Here is a 27,553-nt window from a genome sequence, read left to right on the forward strand (position 1 = left end):
GAGATGGAAGAATACTTTTAGTTGGAGATCTTATCTGTAAAAAAATAAACAGGAGAGATGGAAGTAATGGATAATACTGGACAGTGGAGCGAGGAGGTGTTACAGTTGACTATGGTAAATACAATGGACCAGTGGGTGGAGGAGTCGACAAGGTACAGTGGGGAAGAAGAACCATTGTTGTTTGACCTAGTATTCACAGCGAAACCAGAGCTCCCTCCCATTATACAATACCTTACTCCAAGGGGAAGAGTGATCATGTGACATTAGAGCTGGAAATACAGGAGGAGGATGGGATAAGATACAGAGATGACCACAAAAAAGAGAGATTAAATTTTGCAAGAGAAGATTTTGAAAAGTTAAGGAACTTTTTTTTGCTGACATTAAATGGAGAAACATTAAGTACAAAAGAAAATACAAGGGAAATATGAAATATTCTTACAAAAATATGACGGAGTAAAGAAATACAGTGGAGACTCAATACTCGAACGTCTATATAGTCGAAATCAAAAGTTTGACTTAATACTAAAAAAAATACCTAACGTATTTTACGGCCTCTTGGAAGAGGCACCCTAATATTTGAAAGAAATTTCTAAGAAAAAAAAGTCATTCTCATACAAGAACGTATTCACCATATACCCGACCACTGAACACAAAAACATCAGAAGCAAGGAGTCTACAAGACACTATCGTTTCACCACTCATTACAAATTTGCTGGAGCACTCACCACAAATTTAAAACTATGTAAATGAAAACACCATAGGTAAATAAATATACACAGCGAAACAGTCCATCTCTTCTTGTTTTAGTGGCTGGCGACGGCATGTTTAGGACCTGTTGTTTACATTACGGAATCACTTGTCCAGTCGCCGAAACCCAACACGTCAGTGCTGCAGTTTGTATTTATTTTATTTTACAGTCGTGCTTCATAGGCTTTATCAATGTGAATACAATTCACAAGTGGAGTTTTGACTCTTGCTTCAATGAGTAAGCCACTTGGATGTTTTATTAATAAAGGTATAAAGGCACCTGGCATGATGTGTGTCCGTTTGTGTGCATGTATGTGTGTGTTGCAATGAAACGAGGGAGCGGCCCGTTTTCTCCACACGCTGAGTAGGCTGCAGGAAGGATTATGGTATTGGAAATACTTGTAACACCTAAGTACTGAGTTTACATAATATAAAAGGCTAAATTAAGTGGTACTTAAGCTAACATCATAATGTAATGACTCAACATACAAATCCAGGTTGCCATCTGTCAAGTGTCCAAGCTCACTTGAGGTTGGATGCTGTCTTACAATACAACATTCATCTTGGAAGACGCACTATTATTTTTCAGGGTATCTTTTACGAAAAAAAGTGCGTCTTGTAAGCCGTAAAATACGGTATTAGTCAAAGGTCTATCCACGTGGCTGTAAACAAAGGGTCTCTCCCTTCCCGCCACCCCACGCACCCCACTGGTCCACCGCTGCACCACAGCCAAATTGTCCTTCGCTGTCGTAAGAATAACATTGTCCTGTGATTTCTCCGCATTTTTTTTTCTTTGCATCTAGAAGCTTACAATGGCACCAAAGAGGCTTGTTAGTGGTGAAAACAAGCCTACAAGAAAGAATGTAGTGACAATCATCGAAAGGAAAAAGGAGATTGTTGATAAATATGAGAAAGGAGGAAGAATAACCAATCTTACAGCTGAGTACTATAAGGCTAAATCTACAGTAGCCACAATACTGAAGAAGTAAGCTCATTAAAAGAGCTAATGTGGCAATTGGTGTGAAAAGGCAATTGAAGTGAAGAAATAGAAAAATTGTTGATTGTATAAACCAAAGGCAGATGGCTGGTGATTCTTTGTCAGAGGCTAGGGTGCTGGATCATGCTTTTATTTCTGATACTACATCTGACTCCAATGATGATTTTAAAGCAAGTAAAGGGTGGTTTGTGAATTTCAAGAAAAGAACTGGAATTTATTCTGTTGTGAGGCACGGCGAGCCCCCAAGTCAGGAGTAAACATAATGCTATACGTCACTCTGTCATAAACTACCACAATGGATGGTGGGAGTGACAGTGATTTCACGGTGTCCGATTCTGCCACCTCTCCTGCGCAGCTTATTTCTACACCTCGGGTCTCTTGCCATGTTGCAGGGAGACAACTTTTGAATGAGAGTGGTATCAGAAGGCCTTTGGAATTAACAGTTTATACAATAATAGAAAGCGACGATAGTGATGTTCTGGGCTCTGATACAGATATAGGAGGTTCAACCACCGAGGGGGAGGACATTCCACCACCACCACCAGCAACTCCTACCGTATGTATTTTATACATGTTTTTGCAAAATATATACAAATTAGATCACTTTGCGAACATATTGATTGAGAGAGAGAGAGAGAGAGAGAGAGAGAGAGAGAGAGAGAGAGAGAGAGAGAGAGAGAGAGAGAGAGAGAGAGAGAGAGAGAGAGAGAGAGAGAGAGAGAGAGAGAGGGGGGAGAGGAGGGGGCCTGTTTCCTATCACTCTAGCCAAGGCCGCTGGACACGATCAGACGCAAGGCCACGTACACCGATGATACCATCTCATTCAACCTGTGATATTTTGGTAATCATAGAATCTAGAGACTTCTGATTTTTTGCATTACAAAGAGGAGAAGTTGCTTGTGGACAGAACACCATTTGTTCTCACTCGTTTATTGAATTTCCAAGTGTAATCAGTATGTGAATACTGGCTATTTTGTGTGTTTTTCGCCAAACCTCCCGAATTAGCGCAAGCTAAAAATCCCTACATCCCCTAGTTTTAGGGGTTAATTGTCATGAAACTGGCCTGTTTTGGAAAAAAAAAAGAACTACCAAACATGATCTATATAATAAAGGATGAGAAGTGTTTGCCAGGAGACAAAGCCCATGAAAGACAGGCTAACCCTGCTTCTGTGCGCTTATGCTAGAGGCAACTGCAAAATTAAACCGCTGCTTTTTTATAAACTTGAGTTTGTTTGGCAATGGCTGGAACGAATTACCTGATTTATAGGTATCAATAGTTGAACTTTTTAATACTCGAACGGCCATTTGGAACGAATTAAGTTCGAGTATTGAGTCCACCGTATGTACATTTTTACAGAATTAAGATAAAATACAAGCTTGGTACATACAATGCAAGATGCACAGAAACTAAAAAGGCAAAAGATAATACTTGAAAGAAACACATAAAGCAGAGAAATGACAATAACAGACAACAGTATAAGGATGCGAGAAATGAATATATTAGAGAAAGGAGAGAGGAAGAAAGAAACTTTGAGAAAGATGTGGTGAGTAGAAGCAAAGACAAACCCAACCTTTTCTACAAATATATAAATGGCAAAATGTAGAACAAGGAAACAATAGAAAAATAATTAAAGGAGGGAAGACATACCAAACAGTGAAGGAAATGTGTAAAATAATGAATGAAAGCTTCAAAACAGTGTTCATTGTAAAAGAAGAATTTACAGAAACTAATAGAACATTGCATTGCCAAGGACTACAAGAAATCACAGTGCACAAAGAGGATACTGGAAGATTATTGGATAATTTGGCAATGCACAAAGAGGATACTGGAAGATTATTGGATAATTTGGATGTCAGAAAATCAATGGGGCTGGATGGTGTATTAGGCTGGGAGCTAAAAGAATGCAAAGAGCAACTACTGGATCCAATTTGGGAAATAATTACAAAGGGAAAGTTCCACTAGAATGGAAGAGAGCCAATGTAATACTGATATTTAATGGAGGAAAGGCAACCGAGCCATTAAATTACAAACCGGTGTCACTTACATGCGTCATGGGGAAGTTGTGTGAAATAATTATCAAAGAAAAATGTGTTAAACATCTGCAAGAAGAAGAAGTCATACCAAACAGACAATTTGGGTTCAGGACAGGACAGTCATGCGTGATGAACTTATTAAGCTTCTATTTGAGAGTAATAGAAGGATTGGAAAGCAGAGATGGATGTGTGGAGGCAGTATACCTGGACATAAAAAAGGCTTTTGATAAAGTCCCTCATGGAAAACTACTTTGGAAACTAGAGAACATAGGAGGACTGCTAGGAACTTTGTTAGAGTGGACAAGGAATTATCTGAAGGAGAGAGATGAGAACTGTAATCAGAGATACATAATCATGCAGGGATAAAGTAACAAGTGAAGTGCCACAAGGGTCAGTGTTAGCCCCCATTATGTTTCAAATTTATGTAAACAACATTCACAATGGGATAAAGTTATATTAATTTATTGCTGATGATGAAAAGTTGCTAAGAGTTTTGAAAACCTGGGGTCCTAGGACTGTTTGCTGTTACAAGATGATATAAACAAAATCTATAACTGGAGTAAGAAGTGGAAATTGGGATTCAATGCCAAGAAATGTCACGTAATGGAACTAGGAAAGAGCAAAAAAAGACCAGTATGGAACTATCTGATGGGAGAGCAACAAATAATGAAGATTAAAGAGGAAAAAGATCTAGGAATGATTATATAGGAAAATCTAAACCCCCAAACACACATAAGCAAGATATTTTGATTATCATATAAAATTTGTACTAATATAAGAGTGGCATTTCAATTCATGGACAAAGATATGATGAAAAAAATCATCACAAGCATGATACGTCCAAAGCTGGAATATATAGCTGTGGTGTGGTCTCTGACCTCTAAAAAGATATAAGAAGATTAGAACTGATAAAAAAGATTGCAACAAAGATGATGCTGGAACTAAAGGACCTAACATATGAAGAACAGCTGAAGGAAATGGGACAACCAACCTTAAAAGATAAAAGAGAACAAGGAGACCTAATAACAATGTACAGGCAACCCCCGATTAACAAATGTTCACACACCTAAATTTTGCTACAACGAACGTTTCAATTACTACCATCTGCTCGTATAAGGAACACAAAACTCACTTTAACGAAATTTCATCCAGGTATCAGAACGGTACAGTGGCTGCTGTGAGAAGGGAGATGACAGAGCTCTGTATGCGACCAAATGTGCAGCCGTTTGATTACCAGATACAAGCAAGCCCCACTTAACAAAGGGGTTACATACCTAAAAAACCCTTCGTTATGCGAAACTTCGTTAACAAGTTTAACTCATGAATTGAACTTCCATTGAGAGTAAACAAAGCGAGAGTGCATCATAGTACAGTGAAAGGTTTAGTGAAAGTAAAAATTATGAAGTTAAACATTTAGGCAGTTTAATTTAAGTCATTATAATGTACACTAATGTATGTATGTATGTAACTTTATAATGTTGATGATCTTAAATTCATGAAGGGAGGGAGAGTGAAACGGGAAAGGCACTAAACGGCAACCTGTGGAATGTAAACAAAGGGCGCATCATTGTATCACATACAAAACTTGTGTACCACATTTCCACAAGGCTTTCCATTTTATCCATTGTAGAGACATGAGTTCAGGTGGTTCTTTTAGCTTGCAAGGAAGATACTGTCTCAACAGCCTTCTTAATAGAGTCTGCTGACTTGAAAATAATAGAGACAGTAGATGGAGTCAAGATGGTGGCAAGCAATGCTATTAGTTTTCTCGCCTCTCTCGTGTCTAAATAATATCCAGCTTCACTTTGAGAGTAAGAGACTTCCTGGTCTTCTTAGCAACGCTAGGCGACATTGCAGAGCGTTTTGGTGGTAAGTTGAGCGAGGGAAGACGAGCTGCTGCTGACGCTGTTATTATTTTGAACAGGGGGAGTGAGTGGTGCGTGTGTTGTCCACGAGAGGTGCTGGTGTATTCAAAAGCCTGTTGACTTGCGTGATACGGTGGTGCTTTCAAACTTGGAAAAAATTAACTGGATAAAACTTCGTTAAAGTGAGCTTGGTGTTCGTTAAACGAGTAGACGGTAGTAAAATGAAACCTTCGTTGTAGCGAAATTTTGCTGTGTAAACCTTCGTTAAGCGGGGGTTGCCTGTATTTTCACCACTAATAAGCCTTTGGTGTTAATGTAAGTTTATAAATGAAAAGCTACTGATAGAATGCAGGAGAATGTTATTCTTATGACCACAGCAGCACAAGTCACAACAAGCGGAGGGGGAACGGGGACGCCAGGGAGCCTTTGTTTACGTGTGTGGACGTTCAACTATAAAGTATTTTTTTGAGTATTAAATTAAACTTTTGCATTTAAGTATTGAAAAGTTTGAGTATTTAGATGTTTGAGTATTGAGTCTCCACTGTATATATATATATATATATATATATATATATATATATATATATATATATATATATATATATATATATATATATTGCTATTTTGCTTTAAAAGGGAAAGATAAATACTGTAGTAAGTCTGCTACATCTGCAATAATCAAGCAGTTCTTACTCCCTCCCCTACATTTCATAACAAAGAGATTTACCTTCACTATTATGGTTCAAACTGTACAAATATTGCACTACAAGACAGCTTTCCCTTTCCAGATTGAAACACTGGAAAGCATAAAAAGACTAAAAATAAATTTTGGATAGGAAGGCTTAAAACATTTTAGCATTCAGTAATACAGATTTGTTTACAGCTTCAAAGAGTATACTGTAGACCTCTATATTGTAAAACCTCAGGTCACAGAGGACATCATTAAGCTACTCTAATCTCACATTTCTAATGCATCTATGCAGCTTCTGTCAACTTATCACTGGACAAGCAGTGGTACATACTCATTAGGTAAAGAGTTCTGAGTTGTTATGTAGCAGGCATTCTCTGACTTTCTCTGACATAACATTCAGGAAATAGTTACTGTTCCTTCAGTTGGTGAAACATTTTCTCTTATCAAACTCAAAGAAATTTTGCAAACTCTGAAGCAATGAGTTGCTAAAGACCAAGATTCAGACTGCTTGATTGCATTATTAGTTACCTAATAATTATTTTTCCAGTGTTATCAATTTATCAATATCACTGATACTTTTGGTTCCAAACTAGCAATAATCAATTATTTCTATTTTTGCAAGCAGCTGTAAATTGCCACAACAGCTGACAATGCAGAAGAGACTTTTTTGTTGACTGATGTTTCCTGTGTGCTATTTCTAGCACATGCAACAAGATTTTCTCTTGATTTTCTAGTTTTATGGCCATCAATCCTAAAGAAACTCTAACAAGTGGCCAATTAAGTGTATACAATAATTTGGAGAGTGTTGGGTCTGTGCATAACACCTACAAAGTTAAATATAAAGACTTACTACATGTGAAACAACACTGAATTTTAGTCACAGTAATCTATTTTAAACCAATCACCTAAGAATTGTTCTGAATAGTCAGTCTATATTTACATAGTGATCCTCAGTCACCTGACAGCAACTCACTGCTGGATGACAACACCAGAAAACATGTCAAGAAGATTGTAAAATGCATTCAAACCAAAAACATACATAAACATCACACCAACATTGAGAAATATTACAAGACACACACACAAAGAAAGAACCTAATCCATCTGAAACTATGTGCAACCTATAAATCTCTATATACAGCAACTGAAAACAACAACAACAATAACACACACACACCAACACACACACACACACACACACACACACACACACACACACCGCGTAGTGTAGTGGTTAGCACGCTCGACTCACAATTGAGAGAGCCGGATTCGAGTCCCGGTAAGCGGCGAGGCAAATGGGCAAGCCTCTTAATGTGTGGCCCCTGTTCACCTAGCAGTAAATAGGTACGGAATGTAACTCGAGGGGTTGTGGCCTCGCTTTCCCGGTGTGTTGTGCGTTGATGTGGTCTCAGTCCTACCCAAAGATCGGTCTATGAGCTCTGAGCTCGCCCCGTAATGGGGACTGGCTGGGTGACCAGCAGACGACCGAGGTGAATTACACACACACACACACACACACACACACACACACACACACACACACACACACACACACACAAAGATATATATATAAAGAAAAATAGAAACGAGGAGTTAAGGAAGAGACACAACAAACTGGTGGCAGAAGCAAAGGAAAAAAATAATGAAAGGTCAGAGGAGGAGAAGAATGGCATTTTTTTGGAGAATTATAGGAGACAGGATAAGGAAATGGTATATAAAAGAGAAGGAAGAGAAAAAAATGGAGCAAGTTTAAATAAAAATGATAAAAACAAGAGATTAAAAATTATGTATATGAACATAGATGGAGTTTTATCAAGTAAATTAGAATTAAGAGATTACATAAAGAAAGAAAATCCGGATATTGTATGCCAGGCTGAAACAAAGTTAAATGAGACAATAAAAATAGACATAGATAAAAGGTATAATATATGGAGGAGAGACAGAGTGGGTAAAAGAGGAGGAAGAGTCATGATGATGTTAAAGAAAGAGATGGTGGTAAATCAAGTGGAGTTTGGGGAAGGAAAATCAGAAAGGAGTTAACAATCAATGGAACATATGTGCCACCAAAAACAAATTCATGGACCAATTAAGAATATAAAGACATGATAAATGACACAATAAGGAGTCTAATGAGAATCATTAAAGAAAGGAGAAAAGTGATATTAGTAGATTTCAACTGCAAAGAAGTGGACTGGGAAAATTATGAAAGTGTTATGGGGGAAGAAGCCTGGGGAGATAGATTTCTGAATCTAATGATAGATAATATGATGGTCCAAAGAATAAAGAAAAACACAACATTCAGAGGAAACGATGAGCCGGCGAGATTGGAACTAATTTTTACAAGGGGTATGCAAATGAACGATGATATAACATATAAGTGCTAATTGGGAAAGACTGACCATGTAATATTAGAAATGTATATAAAAGAGGGAAAGGAAGATAGAGATGAATCATACAAAGGAGACTGATTAAATTACAGAAAGGCTGATATTGAGAACCTCAAGAACTATTTTAAAACGTAAACTGGGAGGAGATGGAAAACTCAGAGACAGTGCAAGAGAAATATACTTATTTTTGGAAATATACAAAACAGGAGTCAGGGAATATGTCCCGAAATATAGACCTAAAAAAGAAGGAAAGAAAGATTGGTTTAACGCAAGGTGTGCCAGGGCAAAGGAGAAAAGAGATGGAGCATGGAAAAAGTGGAGGAGAAATAGAAATGCAGTAAATAAGGGAAACTTCAAGACAGCAAGAAATGAATATGTTAAAGTGAGGAAGGAAGAGGAAAAAAACTATGAAAAGGACATTGTCGAAAAATGCAAGGAGCAACCAAAATTGTTCTACAGATTCATCAATGGGAAAATAAGGCAAAAAGAAACAATAGAAAGATTAAATGGAGGGACTGGGATGGTGGAAGACCCAAAAAGTATGGTAGAACTCTTAAATAGCAAATTTCAGGTCTTTACTAAGGAATACAAATTCAGAAGACCACAGGGTAATAGAGAGACTGCCCATATGAAAGAGATTAAAGTAAACAAGCTTGAAATAAAAGAGTTGACGGAATTAGAAGAGGAGAAGGCAATGGGACTGGATGAAGTCTCAGGCAGAATACTGAAAGAATGTAGAGAAGAACTAGCAAGTCCTACATACATCATAAATTGCTCAATAGAAAATGGAACAGTACCAGTAGAATGGAAAAGAGCTGAGGTGGTTCCCATACATAAGAGCGGAAGGAAGGAAGAACCTTTAAATTACAGACAGGTATCACTAACTAGTGTAATATGTAAGATGTGTGAAAGAATAATAAAGAAACAATGGATCGAGTTCCTTAAAGACAACAAATTATTATCAAATAGCCAATTTGGTTTTAGAAAAGGTCGTCGTGTAACAAATTTACTGAGTTTCTACTCTAGAATAGATGACAGAGTACAAGAGAGAGACAAGGATGGATTTAAAAAAGGCATTTGATAAAGTGCCACATGTAAGATTACTGTGGAAGTTAGAGGAGAAGGGTAACTTTAAAGGAAGCACATTGAGATGGATGGAAAATTATTTGAGGGGGAGAGAAATAAGGAAGGTAGTCAAAGATATGAAGTCCAAGCGGAGAGCAGTAGAAAGCATGGTGCCGCAGGGGTCAGTATTGGCGCCAATACTTTTTCTCATATATGTATATAAACGACATGCCAGAGGGAGTGAACAGCTACATAAATCTGTTTGTGGACGATGCAAAACTGTGCAGAGTTACAAAGCAAAAAGAGGATTGTGAAATACTGCAGGAAGACCTAAGTAAGATCTGGGAATGTAGTAATAAGTTGGAGATGGAATTCAATGTGGACAAAAGCCATGTCGTGGAAATGGGAAAGAGTGAAAGACGACCAGTGGGAATATATAATATGGGAGATAGAGTAGAACTGGAGAAAGTAAAAAAGGAAAAGGATTTGGGTATGACGATGGAAGAAAATAATCAACCGGTAAGCCATATTGATAGAATTTTCAGAAAGACATATAATTTGCTAAGGAATATAGGAATAGCATTTCACTACATGGACAAAGAGATGATGAAGAAACTGATAAGTAGTACAATAAGACCCAGATTGGAATATGCAGGAGTAGTGTGGACCCCTCATAAAAAGAAACACATAAGGAAGCTGGACAGACTACAAAAAATAGCTACAAGAATGGTTCCAGAATTTGAAGGGATGACATATGAGGAGAGACTAAAAGCTATGGATCTACCAACCCTGGAACAGAGAAGGGAGAGAGGGGATCTGATACAAGTTTATGAATTGATCAACAGAATGGACCAAGTGGATAATGAGAATCTGATCCTGAGAAAAGAATATGACATTAGAAGCACAAGATCGCATAGTAAGAAACTGAGGAAGGGAAGATGTCTGAGAGATGTTAAAAAATTTAGTTTCCCGCAAAGATGTGTTGAGACTTGGAACAGTTTGAGTGAGGAAGTGGTGTCAGCAAAGAGTGTACACAGTTTTAAAGAAAAATTGGATAAGTGTAGATATGGAGACAGGGTCACACGAGCATAAAGCCCAGGCCCTGTAAAACTAAAACTAGGTAAATACAACTAAGTAAATACACACATAATCTGCTGCGTCAGAGACTGCAGCAGATCAAACAGTGAATTACACACACACACATGGAACAGTGCCAGTGGAGTGGAAAAGAGCTGAGGTGATTTCCATATATAAGAGCGGAAGGAAGGAAGAACCTTTAAATTACAAACCGGTATCACTAACTAGTGTAATATGCAAGATGTGTGAAAAAGTAATAAAGAAGCAATGGATTGAGTTTCTTGAAGACAACAAAATATTATCAAATAGCCAATTTGGTTTTAGAAAAAGTTGGTCATGTGTGACAAATTTATTGAGTTTCTACTCTAGAATAGTTGATAAAGTACAAGAGAGAGTGGGATGGGTTGACTGTATTTATTTAGATCTAAAAAAGGCTTTTGATAAAGTGCCATATGAAAGATTACTATGGAAGTTAGAGGAGAAGGGTGGCTTAAAAGGACGCACATTGAGATGGAAGAAGAATTACTTAAGGGGGAGAGAAATAAGGACGATAGTTAAAGATATGAAGTCCAAGTGGAGAACAGTAGACAGCGGAGTGCCACAGGGATCAGTATTGGCACCAATACTTTTTCTCGTATATATAAATGACATGCCAGAGGGAGTGAACAGCTACATAAATCTGTTTGCGGACGATGCGAAACTGTGCAGAGTCATTAAACAAAAGAGGATTGTGAAATACTACAGGAAGACTTAAACAAGATCTGGAAATGGAGCAAAAATGGAGATGGAATTCAATGTGGACAAAAGCCATGTCATGGAAATGGGAAAAAGTGAAAGACGACCAGTGGGAATCTATAAGATGGGAGATGGAGTAGAACTAGAAAAAGTAAAAAAGGAAAAGGACTTGGGAGTGACAATGGAAGAAAATAATCAACCGGTAAGCCATATTGATAGAATTTTCAGAGAGATGTATAATTTGCTAAGGAATATTGGAGTAGCATTTCACTATATGGACAAGGAAATGATGAAGAAATTGATAAGTACTAAAATAAGACCTAGATTGGAATATGCAGGAGTTGTGTGGACTCCCCATAAAAAGAAACACATAAGAAAATTAGAGAGACTACAAAAAATGGCTACAAGAATGGTTCCAAAATTTAAAGAGATAGCATATGAGGAGAGACTAAAGGCAATGGATCTACCAACCCTGGAGCAGAGAAGAGAGAGAGGGGATCTGATACAAGTTTATACATTGATTAACGGAATGGATGAAGTGGATAATGAGAAACTGATCCTGAGAGAAGAATATGACTTTAGAAGCACAAGATCGCATAGTAAGAAACTAAGGAAGGGACGATGTCTGAGAGATGTTAAAAAATTTTGTTTCCCGCAAAGATGTGTTGAGACTTGGAACAGTTTGAGTGAGGAAGTGGTGTCAGCAAAGAGTGTACATAGTTTTAAAGAAAAATTGGATAACTGTAGATATGGAGACGGGACCACACGAGCATAAAGCCCAGGCCTTGTAAAACTACAACTAGGTAAATACAACTAGGTAAATACACAGATAATGACATAAGTTATGCAACAACAAACTTGATGAAATATACCAATTTCATTCATGTTGGCAACACATGTAAGTCTAACAGCTTCAGCAAACAAGAAAATAATAAATAAACAAATGAAATAAAATAAGTAAATGAATCATAATATATATATATATATATATATATATATATATATATATATATATATATATATATATATATATATATATACAGTGGAGACTCAATACTTGAACTTAATTCGTTCCAAATGGCAGTTCGAGTATTAAAAAGTTTGACTATTGATACCTATAAATCAAGTAATTCATTCCAGCCATTGCCAAACCCAAGTTTAGAAAAAAGCAGAGGTTTAATTTTGCAGTCGCTGCTAGCACTGACGCATAGAAGCAGGGTTAGCCTGTCTGTCACAGGCTTATGTCCTGGCAAACACTTCTCTTCCTTTGTTATATAGATCATGTTTGATAGTTTTATTTTCTTTTTTTCCCAAAACAAGCCAGTTTCATCACAATTAAAGATCTGTTGTGGGCTTAAGCACTCCTAATCCACAAATTTCTTAAATTCAGGCACAAATTACTCAGCAGCAATTCTGTCAGCACTTGTGGCCTCGCTATGCCTCACAACAGAATGAATTCTAGTTCTTTTCTTAAATTACCAAACCACCAGATGTAGAATCAGAAATAAGATCACGATGCAGCAGCCTAGCCTTCGCACAAATTATGCCCTCTCACATAGAATCACCAGCCATCTGCCTTTGGTTTATCCAATCAACAATTTTTCCATTTCTTCCACTGCTCCAGGTCGCTTAAATTGACTTTTCACACCAATCACCACATGAGCTCTTTTAATGAGCTCTATCTTCTTCAATATTGTGGCTACTGTAGATTTAGCCATACAGTACTCAGCTGCAAGATCGGTTATTCTTCCTTTTTTCTCGTATTTATCAATAATCTCCTTTTTCCTTTTGATGGTTGTCACTACATTCTTTCTTATAGGCTTGTTTTCATTACTAACAAGCCTCTTCGGTGCCATTGTAATCTTCTAAATGCAAAAATAACTACGGAGAGAAAGCGCAGGACAAAGTTATTCTTACGACAGCGAAGGATCAACTGGCTGCGGTGGCCCGGTATGCGTAGGGCGGCAGGAAGGGAGAGACCCGTTGTTTACAGCCACGTGGACGGACATTCGACTAATAGGTATTTTTTCGAGTATTACTATTGAAATGTTTGACTATTTAGACGTTCGAGTATTGAGTCTCCACTGTATGCAAGTAACTATTGATTTACGCGTGTTTAATTTCCGCATTTTTGTTAATACACGACCGAAAAAATATTATAATTAATCAAATTTACGCGATCGGTTAGCTTATACACAACTTGGCCCAACCACATTTTCAAACTGAGCGCCAGGCGCAATTTCAAAATGCGTGCCAGAAAGTTTCACAGCTGGCCGATAGGTGGGACCTCCGCTGCCATGAACGCACTCTTCTGCTACACAGTGATGCAAAAAGAATTTTCCAAGAAAACACCAATGGAAGATGTAGTACCAAAAGAGGATGTGGACGATCCCGTGGAAGCGGAGGAAGCAGAGGAAGCGCAGGTGGATGATGACGTCCTTGACTAGGAGGTGGACAGCAACAATGTGTGCTTGTGAGGGGTGAATTAAGACATTGGCATCCTGCGTTTATTCTTTTACTAGTGTTTACTTTTATACTGTGGGGTTATTTTTGATAAGTGGATTTTTGATGAAGTGGAAAAGCTCAGAAGGAGATGGTGACTCACTGTGGTGTGAGTGGTGAAGGCAGTGACGCAGTGAGTGTTGTGTTTACGTATTCTTTGTTTTGTTGTTTTCTCTCATTATTTTTTGCTTTCTCTTATTATTTCTTGCTTTTCCCTTTACTTTAGATACACTTCTAGTATTTAAAATGGTAAATAACAGAAACATGTTAATTTAGCCAAATAAATAGAGTACAGAGGTACCTCAAGATACGAAAGCTTCTGCATACGAAAATTTCATTTTACGAAATGATATGCAAGGATTTTTTCGCTTCATATTACGAAAAATTACTCGGCATACAAAAGATACAAAACAACACTTGAAATTCCTAAGTGCAGAAAATTTTTAAATTCTCGCCATTTAGAAACTAAAAAAAAAAATCAATAAATACTGTATTTTATGGCTTGCAAGACACTGCATCTTGGAAGACACACCCTAATATTTGAAAGAAATTTCTAAGAAAAAAAGTCATTCTCATACAAGAACGCATTCACCATATACCCGACCACTGAACACAAAAACATCAGAAGCAAGGAGTCTGCAAGACACTATTGTTTCACCACTCATTACAAATTTGCTGGAGCACTCACCACAAATTCAAAACTATGTAAATAAAAACACCAAAGGTAAATACATATGCACAGTGAAACAGTCCACCTCTTCTTGTCTTAGTGGCAGGCAACGGCATGTATTGGATGTATTGTTTACATTACGGAATCACTTTTCCGATCGCCGAAACCAAATGCATAAGTACTGCAATTCGTATTTATTTTATTTTGCAATCGTGCTTCACAGGCTTTATCAATGTGAATATAATTCACAAGTGGAGTTTTGACTCTTGCTTGAATGAGTAAGCCATTTGGATGTTCCATTAATAAAAGCATAAAGGCACCTGGCATGTATTTACCTAGTTGTAGTTTTACAGGGCCTGGGCTTTATGCTCGTGTGGCCCCGTCTCCATATCTACACTTATCCAATCTTACTTTAAAAGTATGCACACTCGTTGCAGACACTACTTCTTCATTTAAACTGTTCCACGTCTCAATACATCTTTGCGGAAAACTATATTTTTTAACATCTCTCAGACATCTTCCTTTTCTCAGCTTTTTACTATGCGATCTTGTGCTTCGGATGTCATATTCTTCTCTCAGGATCAGTTTCTCATCATTCACTTGGTCCATTCCGTTGATCAATTTATAAACTTGTATCAGGTCTCCTCTCTCCCTTCTTTGTTCCAGGGTTGGTAGATCCATAGCCTTTAGTATCTCCTCATATGTCATCCCTTCAAATTCTGGAATCATTCTTGTACCCTTTTTTTGTAGTCTCTCCAATTTCCTTATGTGTTTCTTTTTATGAGGGGTCCACATTACTCTTGCATATTCCAATCTGGGTCTTATTATAGTACTTATCAATTTCTTCATCATTTCTTTGTCCATGTAGTGAAATGCTATTCCAATATTCCTTAGCAAATTATATGTTTCTCTAAAAATTCTATCAATATGGCTTACTGGTTGATTGTTTTCTTCCATCGTCACTCCTAAGTCCTTTTCCTTTTTAACTTTCTCCAGTTCTACTCCATCTCCCATCTTATAGATTCCCACAGGTCGTCTTTCACTCTTTCCCATTTCCATGACGTGTGCGTTTGTGTGCATGTACGTACATGTGTGTTGCTATAAGACGAGGGAGCTGGCCATTTTCTCCACATGCTGAGTAGGCTGCAGGAAGTATTATGGTATTGGAAATACTTGTAACAGCTAAGTACTGAGTTTACATAATATAAAAGGCTGAATTAAATAGTACTTAAGCTAACATCATAATGACTCAACATACAAATCCAGGTTGCTATCAGTCAAGTGTCCAAGCTCACTTGAGGTTGGGTGTTGTTTTGCAACACAACATTCATCTTGAAAGATGCACTAGTATTTTTCAGGGTATTTTTTAGGAAAAAAAGTGCATCTTGTAAGCCGTAAAATACGGTAATAATTTTAAGTGTTTCGTAAAGTTAAGCGTTAATGTTTCCTGCCATTTTCTATATTTTCTACTGTTTGCCCTCCTCTGCCGCCACTTTCGCTTTCGGACATTGCCTCACTCGAAAGGCAAGGTTCCACATTTTCGTATAATTTTCGTATTATTATTTTTCATTTATTATTGCATTATGTTCTATTATCTACTTCATTTACAGGTATTAATGATTAGGTTAGGTATATTGAATGATTCAAATGTATTTGGCTCTTATTTCATTATGGTTTTACCCTTATTATAAAATTTAATGTGGTGTTTTCGTAGAGCTTGGAACAAATTAGGCGATTTACATGTAAAACGCGACTCATTATATGAAAAAATCATGATACGAGTCACTCCAGAACGAATTAATTTAATATCTCGAGGTACCACTGTACAGGCAACCCCCGCTTAAAGAAGGGGTTACGTTCTTAAAAACCCGAACTTCATTAAGTGAATTTTCGTTAAGTGAACCAATTATAACAAGTTTAACCCCTGACTTGAGCTTCCATTGAGACTAAACAAAGCGAGAGTGCATCATAGTACAGTAAAAGGTTTAATGAAAGTAGAAATTATGAAGTTAAACATTTAAGCAGTTTAATTTAAGACTAAGTCATTATAATGTACACTAATGTATGTATGTAAGTAACTTTATAATGTTGATGATCTTAAATTTATGAAGGGAGGGAGAGTGGAGCAGGAAAGATGCTAGCTGGCAACCTGTGGAATGTAAACAAAGGTCGCATCATTGTACTGCATACAAAACTTATGTACCACATTTCCACAAGGCTTTCCATTTTATCCATTGCAGAGTCACTAGTTCAGGTGCTTCTTTTAGTTTGCAAGGAAGATATGATCTCACCAGGCTTCTTAATAGAGTCTGCTGACTTGAAAATGGTAGACAGTTGATGGAGTCAAGCCATGGTGGGAAGCAATGCTATTAGTTTTCTCGCCTCTCTCGTGTCTGTGAATAATATCCAGCTTCACTTCGAGAGTAAGAGACTTCCTGGTCTTCTTAGCAATGCTAGGCGACATTGCAGGGCGTTTTGGTGGCATGTAGAGCGAGGGAAGACGAGCTGCTGCTGAAACTGTTATTGTTTTGAACTAGGGGGAGTGAGTGGTGCGCGTTTTGTCCACGAGAGGCACCTGTCGACTTGTGTGATATGGCAGGGCTTTCAAACTTGGAAAAAATTACCGGGATAAAATTTCGTTAAAGCAAGTTTGGTGTTTGTTAAACGAGCAGATGGTAGTAAAAGGAAACCTTTGTTGTAGCGAAATTTTGTTGTGTGAACCTTCATTAAGCAGGGATTACCTGTATTTTGTACAAATTTTTTTTGGACCACATCTCGCATCCCCCCTATTATCTATTGTTTCTTATGAGAATTAAAAGTTAATTTACACGAATTTTGATATACGCGATGCCTCTTGGAACGCATCTATTGCATAAATCAAGAGTTACCTGTATATATACACAGGGGATCCTCGTGATTCCACCGTTCGCAGCTCGAATTGTCGTCAATTCAAACTCAGTTAATTACCGTATTTTACAGTTTGCAAGACGCTGCATCTTGGAAGACGCACCTTAATATTTGAAAGAAATTTCTAAGAAAAAAAAAATTCATTCTCATACAAGAACACATTCACCATATACCAAACCAATGAACACAAAAACATAAGAAGCAAGGAGTCTGCAAGACACTATTGTGTCAGCACTTATTACAAATTTGCTGGAGCACACCATAGGTAAATACGTACACACAGTGAAGCAGTCCATCTCTTCTTCTTGTTTTAGTGGTGGGTGACGGCACGTATTGCACGTATTGTTTACATTAAGTAATCACTTGTCCGATTTTGTTTCTATGGTGATGACATACTAGTTGGTGGTTAGTTACAGTGTGAATAAACCTTTTATACAGTAAAAGTCCTCAATTTCGGAGGTTTGTCATTCGGAAATTCCAAAGTTTAAAAAATTTGGGAGGCTGAATAACTTAGGTTATTAAAATAGCTGAATCCGCCAATCCCCAAAACCGAACGCATCAGTAGTGCAGTTTGTATTTATTTTATTTTGCAATCGTGTTTCACAGGCTTAATCAATGTGAATATAATTCACAAGTGGAGTTTTAACTCTTGCTTGAACAAGTAAGCCATTCGGATGTTCTATTAATAAAGGTATAAAGGCTTGTGTGTGCGTTCGTGTGTGTTGCCGTGAGATGAGTGAGTGGCCTGTTTTCTCCACACGCCGAGTAGGCTCCAGGAAGGATTATGGTATTGGAAATACTTGTAACAGCTAAGTACTGAGTTTGCATCATATAAAAGGCTGAATTAAATAGTACTTACGGTAACATCATAATGTAATGACTCAACATACAAATCCAGGTCGCTACGGTCAAGTGTCCGAGCCCACTTGAGGCTGGGTGTTGCCTTACAATACAACATTTGTCTTGGAAGACACACTAGTATTTTTCAGGGTATATTTTAGGAAAAAAGTGCGTCTTGAAAGCCGTAAAATACGGTGATACCCAATCCTCAAGGTTCAACCGACTGATTCGCCAATTCCACATTCATATCCCATGCGCCACCCACAAGGTCAAATCCGCCACCAGCCTGCCAGGCATAAGTGTAAACCAATGCTACCCTGTGCATCAGTTCCTCTGCCTCACTCTCACCCCAGCCGTCGTCCAGGCAGGCCATGCTCCGCTGTTCCACCTCCTGCCTCTATGCTGACTCGACCATGCCGCACAAAGCCACCTCCAGCCCCAGCCCCAAGAAGCACAATTTCCTGCCTTTCAAAGATAAGCTTGAGCTTATAAGAAAGTGTGAGGTAGGTATAGCTCACAGTGTCATTGCAGCGCAAATGGGTGTCCCTAGATTAACAGTATCAACAATTTGGAAGAACAGGGACAAGTACTACAGGACTGCTGCATCATTATTTCCAAAAATGTACTGTACAGCACCCTAATGTGTTTAATAAAAAAAGTTAGATATAAATGAAGCCTTTAATAATACTGATTTAGTCTAAGTTAGTGTTTTTTAGAGGTTATATTGATGTTTTGGTGGGTTTAGGCTGGAGGTTGGTCCCTATCCCCCATAATTTTTAAGTATCTCATGGGAAAAATTGCTTCACGATTTGCATATACGCTGATTCGACCAATGAAACACTGCCCTAACCCCGTCGAATTGTGAGGATCCCCTGTATATATATATATATATATATATATATATATATATATATATATATATATATATATATATATATATATATATATATATACACACACACACACACACACACACACACACACACACACACACACACAGTATACATGCTGTCCTCATAAAATGTCATTAGCCAAGACAAGGCACACAACTTTCACATTTGCACTCATTCACATTACAATCATAATCCCTTGGCCTCAACAGAGAAGAAAAGCACTTTTACTCTCACTTAATTGGGATCAGCCACACAGCTTGGACAGTTTGTTCCAAAACAAAATTTATTCATTCTTCCCTACCACATCTAATTATCCCCACACCTCTATGAAACTACTGATGTGTGGAACCCCCCTTGGAAATAACATGGCTATATAATTTCTCAAGCACTCACAATTGTATACTCTCTCTCTCTCTCTCTCTCTCTCTCTCTCTCTCTCTCTCTCACCCATACAGATGGACAAGCATACACATGCACATGCAAGCACACACATTTAAATTAAATGTGCTAGGTGTAATTTGGTAGTGAGTGAGCAAGCTGTAATATAATCATGGGAGAGAAGATGAACATGCAAACAAGAAACCACCCAGAGAATATAGGGGTGAGCAGCAGCAGACACCAACATACCACCACCTTGGTAGGCCTGGGACCCTCTTTATTTACCAGACCATTACTCAAACTCATCACACCCTCAGGCTGTCAGAAACAAGACAATCAGTTAATGTTTCTCAAAAAAAATAAATAAATAAAACAAAAAACAAATGAAAAGCTTATGTACATACATATCTTCATACAAATAAATCCCATCTTAGTCACACTTTAACTCTTCCAACACATAATTTCACCAAAAATAAGAGAAAGTGTTGAGGCATTAATCTGATTCTTATATATGAAAAAGTCACTGAAAATACATTTAAAAATTTTGCTAAGAAAAAATTGGCTTTTACTGTTTAACAACAGTATGTGCATATTCATATATGTCTGATTCATAAAAGAATACTCTGCATGAATACAAGGTATATCACAAGTTTCTGCAAACACATATAAGCTAATTTAACTTAAAAAATGTGCTATACACATATACATTTTGAGCCTTTGTTTACTTGTGAAGTAAAATTTGAGTGTGGAGGTGTGGCATACAATGGCTAGAATGAGCAGCTGTCTTGTGTTGTACAAACAGTCAACATACTCCACCTTACTGTAAGTGTGTGGGATCTTCAAGTTTTTTTTTTTTTTTTTTTCAAAATCATATAGTATACACTGTCAGTGTCTTGGCATGAAACTTCAAAAAGGATACTATAATAACCCAAAACTTGTAAAAAATTATAACTGAATAACTCACAATCTCACCATGGTAACCATGTTATCATTTCTTTAAGTATCCTGTAATGAGATGAGAAGTACTGATAGTGAAGTGATACATCAATAAACATCACACCACGTTAGCATAGCTGTAATTAATGACAAATAAAATAATGGCTACATGACATCCTACCTGCATGGGCAAGGAGGGAGAAGGAAATCACCCATTTGAAATTTCCTGCCAAGATGGTGACAAAATACATTTAGATTGTACTGCACAATTCAGAGAGAGAGAGAGAGAGAGAGAGAGAGAGAGAGAGAGAGAGAGAGAGAGAGAGAGAGAGAGAGAGAGAGAGAGAGAGAGAGAGAGAGAGAGAGAGAGAGAGAGAGAGAGAGAGAGAGAGAGAGAGAGAGAGAGAGAGAGACTGAAAACGCTACATACTACTTATAGTGAGGTGGAGTATGTTGTCATAGTGTTTCTATGATATAAAACAGTCTCCCAGTCCACCTGTTGTATGCCAGCCTTCAGTTATACCACATGCCTGAACAAAGCTTCAAAAAACATATGAGTATAGATAGTTTTCAACTTAGAATAACTTGTACAGGTAACTCTTGATTTATGCGTGTTTAATTTACTCGTTTTTGTTAATACGCGACCGAAAAAATATTACAATTAATTAAATTTATGCGATTGGTTTGCTTATACGTGATTTGGCCCAACCGCATCTTCAAACTGAGCGCCAGACACAATTTCAAACTGCACGCCAGAGAGTTCCGCAGCTGGCCAATAGGTGGGAGCTCCACTGCCATGGACGCACTCTTCTGCTACACAATGATGCAAAAAGAATTTTGCAAGAAAAAGTGCCAGACCACCATGCTGCAGTTTTTCAAGAAAATACCAATGGAAGATGTAGTACCAAAAGAGAATGTGGAAGCGGAGGAAGCAGAGGAAGCGCAGTTGGATGATGACGTCCTTGACTAGGAGGTGGACAGCAATGGTGTGTGCTTGTGAGGGGTGAATTAAGACATTGGCATCCAGCATTTATTTTTTTTACTAGTGTTTACTTTTATACTGTGGGGTTATTTTTGATAAGTGGATTTTTGATAAAGGAAAAGCTCAGAGGAAGATGGTGACTGACTGAGGTGTGAGTGGTGAAGGCAGTGACGCAGTGAGTGTTGTGTTTACGTATTCTTTGTTTTGTTGTTTTCTCTTATTATTTTTTGCTTTCTCTTATTATTTCTTGTTTTATCCTTTACTTTAAATACACTTCTAGTATTTAGAATGGTAAATAATAACAACATGTTAATTTACCCAAATAAATAAGAGTATGTTCTATGAATTTTTTTGGACCACATCCCACATCCCCCCTATTATCTATTGTTTCTTATGAGAATTTTGATATACGCGATGCCTCTTGGAACGCATCTACTGCGTAAATTGAGAGTTACCTGTACTTTCACCTTAAACAGTATTTGCAGAAACTCGTGCTACACCATATATACATCTCTCTTTGTTAAATATCAAAACTCATGTTCAATGCATGAAATTTTGCTGAAATCCTATTAATCAAAAATACACACACACACACACACACACACACACACACACACACACACACACACATATATATATATATATATATATATATATATATATATATATATATATATATATATATATATATATATAAATATATATATATTATATCACATATATATGAAATTTCAGGTAGAAGTTCTCTTTATGATTGTACCATAATAATGCAAGTCTTTCTTGAATAACAAAGTTCAGAGAAAACCATTATGATTTGTTTTACACTAATATATATAGAGATGGAAAGAAAATAAATTCAAATTAAGTAAACAAATAAGTGTAATATACATCTCTTGAAAATTATAGCTGCTGTTATGAATATAATAAAACTTCTCCAGTGATACTTTTTCATATCTGTATTATTTGTATATATATATATATATATATATATATATATATATATATATATATATATATATATATATATATATATATATATAATATATATATATATTATATCACATATATATGAAATTTCAGGTAGAAGTTCTCTTTATGATTGTACCATAATAATGCAAGTCTTTCTTGAATAACAAAGTTCAGAGAAAACCATTATGATTTGTTTTACACTAATATATATAGAGATGGAAAGAAAATAAATTCAAATTAAGTAAACAAATAAGTGTAATATACATCTCTTGAAAATTATAGCTGCTGTTATGAATATAATAAAACTTCTCCAGTGATACTTTTTCATATCTGTATTATTTGTATGTATATATATATATATATATATATATATATATATATATATATATATATATATATATATATATATATATATATATATATAAGATCAAGCTTTACTTTAGTCATTTTACATTTATTTTTAATATATTCCATTATTTCCTCAGAATTTCATCAAATTTTTTTATTTTCTTAAATAGATGATAGGACGCACTGAGTAGAAGTAAGTCTAGTGTGCCATGGTAGCCATTTTTGAGCTATGTACATCAGCATATTCCCCAGTCCCTTTTCTACAAAAAAACAATGTTTTATATGGTAAAATCAACCCAATAATGGTAGAAATTCCATTTTGCCATTTTGTAGAGTACTCATCAACCACACTGCAGACTACATACACTGCCCTTAAAGGCACAAGCTCTGCTCAGTGGTCATTGGGTCCATTTTTCTCTGAATAATCCAGTCGGAAAGTTATAATGGCATAAAAATATCTTCCCAAGTAACCGAATCTCAGAAACCAACATCAGACGCCAGTATTCCACTGACTTTAGGTTGATATTCTATGCATATTCATGCAAAAACACACCTCTATTGTTGGGTGCACTTGAAGTACTCCCAACACAGTGGAAAGCAGGATTTGAGCACTACAGGCAAAGTTATGAGCTAATCACAGAGCATGACATTTACTGTCAAGCACCAGGCAGCTAATGAGGGTACTGCAAACTTAAGAATTCAGCCAATGAACATCAATGGGTTTGTTAACCTTCACATGAATTTTTTTCATAAAACAATGTTACAAAACATGAAAGATATGTAAAACTTACTGAAAAAATATAACGCTTTAAAGGTTAACAAACTTCAACAATGTTTTTCTAATTTTTCTACAAAGTAGTACTCGGGACCTTATTCCACTCACAGCCTCATATATAACAGGCATATAGGGAAAAAAAAAAAAAAAAGTAAGTACAGGGGATCCTTGTGATTTGACCGTTCGCAGTTCGAATTATAGCCAATTCGAACTCAGTTAATTAATATCCAATCCTCAAGGTTCGACCGACTGACTCGCCAATTTAACATTCATATCTCATGCGCCACCCACACGGTCAAATCCGCCGCCAGCCCGCCAGGCAGAAGTCTAAACCAACACTACCCTGTTCCAAGGCTGCCACTCATAGGGGAAATCCCCTACAGTAGGTGATTTTAGCCTAATGTAGGGGGTAGGGGATGCCTACGGAGAAAATAGCAATTTGCAAGGGAAACTAGAGAGTTTATTGACAATATATAGGGGAACGTTTTTTTTTTTCAAACACTAAATATTTGTCTGGACACCCATTACAGTTTATGAAATATGGATTATATATATATATATATATATATATATATATATATATATATATATATATATATATATATATATATATATATATATATATATATATATATATATATATATATATATATATATATATATATATATATTTTTTTTTTTTTTACATTACAAGGGCACTGGCCAAGGGAAAACAAAGTGTTGGAAAAAAAAATCCCGCTGGTTGCCAGGCCCTGTTAAGAGGAAAAACAAAAAATCTAAAAGGAGGGTCCAGTTAATGTAAGAGGTGTCTTGACACTCCTCTTTTGAAAGAGTTTAAGTCATAGGCAGGTGGAAATACAGACACAGGTAGAGAGTTCCAGAGTTTACCAGTGTAGGGAATGAAGGAGTGAAGATACTGGTTAACTCTTGCATTAGGAAGATGGACAGAATAGGGATGAGAAGAAGTAGAGAGTCTTGTGCAGCGAGGCCGCAGGAGGGGAAGGCATGCAGTTAGCAAGTTCAGAAGAGCAGACAGCATGAAAACAGCGGTAGAAGACAGATAAAGATGCAACATTGCGGCGGTGACTTAAAGAATCAAGACAGTCAGTTAGAGGAGAAGAGTTGATAAGACGAAAAGCTTTAGATTCCACCTTGTTTAGTAAAGCTGTGTGTGGATCCCCCAGACATGAGAGCCATACTCCATACACGGGCGGATAAGGCCCTTGTACAGAGCAAGCAGCTGGGAGGGAGAGAAAATGGACGAAGACGCCATAGGACACCTAACTTCTTGGAAGCTGATTTAGCAAGAGTAGAGATGTGAAATTTCCAGTTTAGATTTTTAGTGAAGGATAGACCGAGTGTGTTTAATGTAGAGGAGAGGGAAGTTGAGTGTTATTGAAGAAGAGAGGATAGTTGTCTGGAAGGTTATGTCGAGTAGATAGTTGTAGAAATTGAGTTTTGAGGCATTGAACAAAACCAGGTTTTCTCTGCCCCAATCAGAAACAAGTGAAAGATCAGAAGTTAGGCGTCCTATAGCATCTCGCCTTGAGTCATTTAATTGTTGTTGGGTTGGGCGTCTGTTGAACGCTGTTGAATAATGCAGGTGGTATCATCAGCATAGGAGTGGATAGGGCATTGAGTCAGATTTAGGAGATCATTGATGAATAATAGAAAGAGAGTGGGTGATAGGACAGAACCCTGTGGAACACCACTGTTGATAGTTTTAGGGAAGAACAGTGACCGTCTACTACAGCAGCAATAGAACGATCGGAAAGGAAACTGGAGATGAAGGTACAGAGAGAAGGATAGAATCCGTAGGAGGGTAGTTTAGAAATTAAAGATTTGTGCCAGACTCTATCGAAGGCTTTCGATATGTCAAGGCCGACAGCAAAGGTTTCACCGAAGTCCCTAAAAGAGGATGACCAAGATTCAGTTAGGAAAGTAAGAAGATCACCAGTAGATCTGCCTTTACGGAAACCATACTGGCAATCAGAGAGAAGGTTGTGAGCTGATAGATGCCTCATTATCTTCCTATTAAGGATAGACTCAAAGGCTTTAGAAAGGCAGGAAATCAAAGCTATAGGGCGGTAGTTAGAAGGATTGGAGTGGTCACCTTTTTTAGGGACAGGTTGAATGTGAGCAAACTTCCAGCAAGAAGGATAAATAGAAGTAGAGAGACACAGATGAAAGAGTTTGACCAGGCAGTGAGCGAGTTCGGAAGCACAGTTTTTGAGAACAACAGGAGGGACTCCATCCGGACCGTAAGCCTTCCGAGAATCAAGGCCAGAGAGGGCCAGGAAAACGTCTTTATAAAGAATTTTAATTTTAGGGATGAAGTAGTCAGAGGGTGGAGGAGTAGGAGGAATATGCCCAGAATCATCCAAAGTTGAGTTGGTAGCAAAGGTTTGAGCGAAGAGTTCAGCTTTAGAAAAAGAAGAGACAGCTGTAGAGCCATCTGGATGAAGTAAAGGAGGGAAAGACGAAGAAGTAAAGTTGTTAGAGATATTATTGGCTAGATGCCAGAAATCTCGAGAGGAGTTAGAATTGGAAAGACTTTGACATTTTCTATTGATGAAAGAGTTTTAGTAAGTTGGAGAATAGATTTGGCATGATTACGGGCAGAAATATATAGGGCATGAGTTTCAGCAGTTGGATGGCTACGGAACCGTTTGTGAGCCGCCTCTATCATTGACAGCACGAGAACAAGCAGAGTTAAACCAAGGCTTTTTAGCTTTAGGGTTAGAGAAAGTATGAGGAATGTATAGCTCCATGCCAGAGATAATCACCTCTGTTATGCGCTCGGCACAAAGAGAAGGATCTCTGACATGAAAACAATAATCATCCCAAGGAAATCAGAATAGTACTGCCTTAGTTCCTCCCACTTAGCAGAGTTAAAATGCCAGAAGCACCTCCGCTTAGGCGGGTCCTGAGGCTGCACTGGAGTGATAGAACAGGTAACGGAAATTAGATTGTGGTCGGAGGAGCCCAACGGAGAGGAAAGTTTAACAGAGTAAGCAGAAGGGTTGGAGGTTAGGAAAAGATCAAGAATGTTGGGCGTGTCTCCAAGGCGGTCAGGAATACGGGTAGGGAACTGCACTAGCTGCTCTAGGTCATGAAGGATAGCAAAGTTGAAGGTTTGTTCACCAGGTTGGTCAGTGAAAGAAGATGAAAGCCAAAGCTGGTGGTGAACATTGAAATCCCTAAAATGGAGATCTCAGCAAAAGGAAAGTGAGATAAGATGTGCTCCACCTTGGAAGTCAAATAGTCAAAGAATTTTACATAGTCAGAGGAATTAGGTGAGAGGTATACAGCACAGATGAATTTAGTTAGAGAGTGACATTGAAGTCTTAGCCAGATGGTAGAAAATTCTGAAGATTCAAGATTGTGGGCACGAGAGCAAGTGGTGTCGTTACGCACGTATGCGCAACATCCAGCTTTGGATTGAAAATGAGGATAGAGCAAGTAGGAGGGAACAGAAAAGGGCTGCTGTCAGTAGTCACAGACAACTGTGTTTCGGTTAGGAAGAGAAGATGAGGTTTAGTAGAGGAGAGGTGGTGTTCCACAGATTGAAAATTAGAACGAAGGCCACGAATGTTGCAGAAATTGATAGTATACATATATACATATATATATACATATATATATATATATATATATATATATATATATATATATATATATATATATATATATGGAACATGTGGGAGTATGGTGCAATGTGTCGACGCACTCCATTAGGACGAGAGACGATCGCT

General features: G+C 37.4%; 1 protein-coding gene across 2 annotated transcripts in view; it reads right to left on the reverse strand.

Annotated features, from left to right (window-relative positions):
* The window catches only part of LOC123503529 (attractin-like protein 1), a 97,059-nt gene that overhangs the window by 48,145 nt on the left and 21,361 nt on the right, over positions 1-27,553 (reverse strand). Inside the window, exon 12 of one of the 2 annotated variants that reach the window (XM_045253368.1) lies at positions 20,038-20,106. The exons of the other annotated variant lie outside the window; for it this stretch is intronic. Within the exon in view, the coding sequence (XP_045109303.1) occupies positions 20,038-20,106 (69 nt within the window). The remainder of the gene's footprint in view (positions 1-20,037; positions 20,107-27,553) is intronic. 2 annotated transcript variants of the gene reach the window in all.

This window comes from Portunus trituberculatus, chromosome 14 (genome assembly GCF_017591435.1).
Source record: "Portunus trituberculatus isolate SZX2019 chromosome 14, ASM1759143v1, whole genome shotgun sequence".
Classification (NCBI taxonomy): domain Eukaryota; kingdom Metazoa; phylum Arthropoda; class Malacostraca; order Decapoda; family Portunidae; genus Portunus; species Portunus trituberculatus.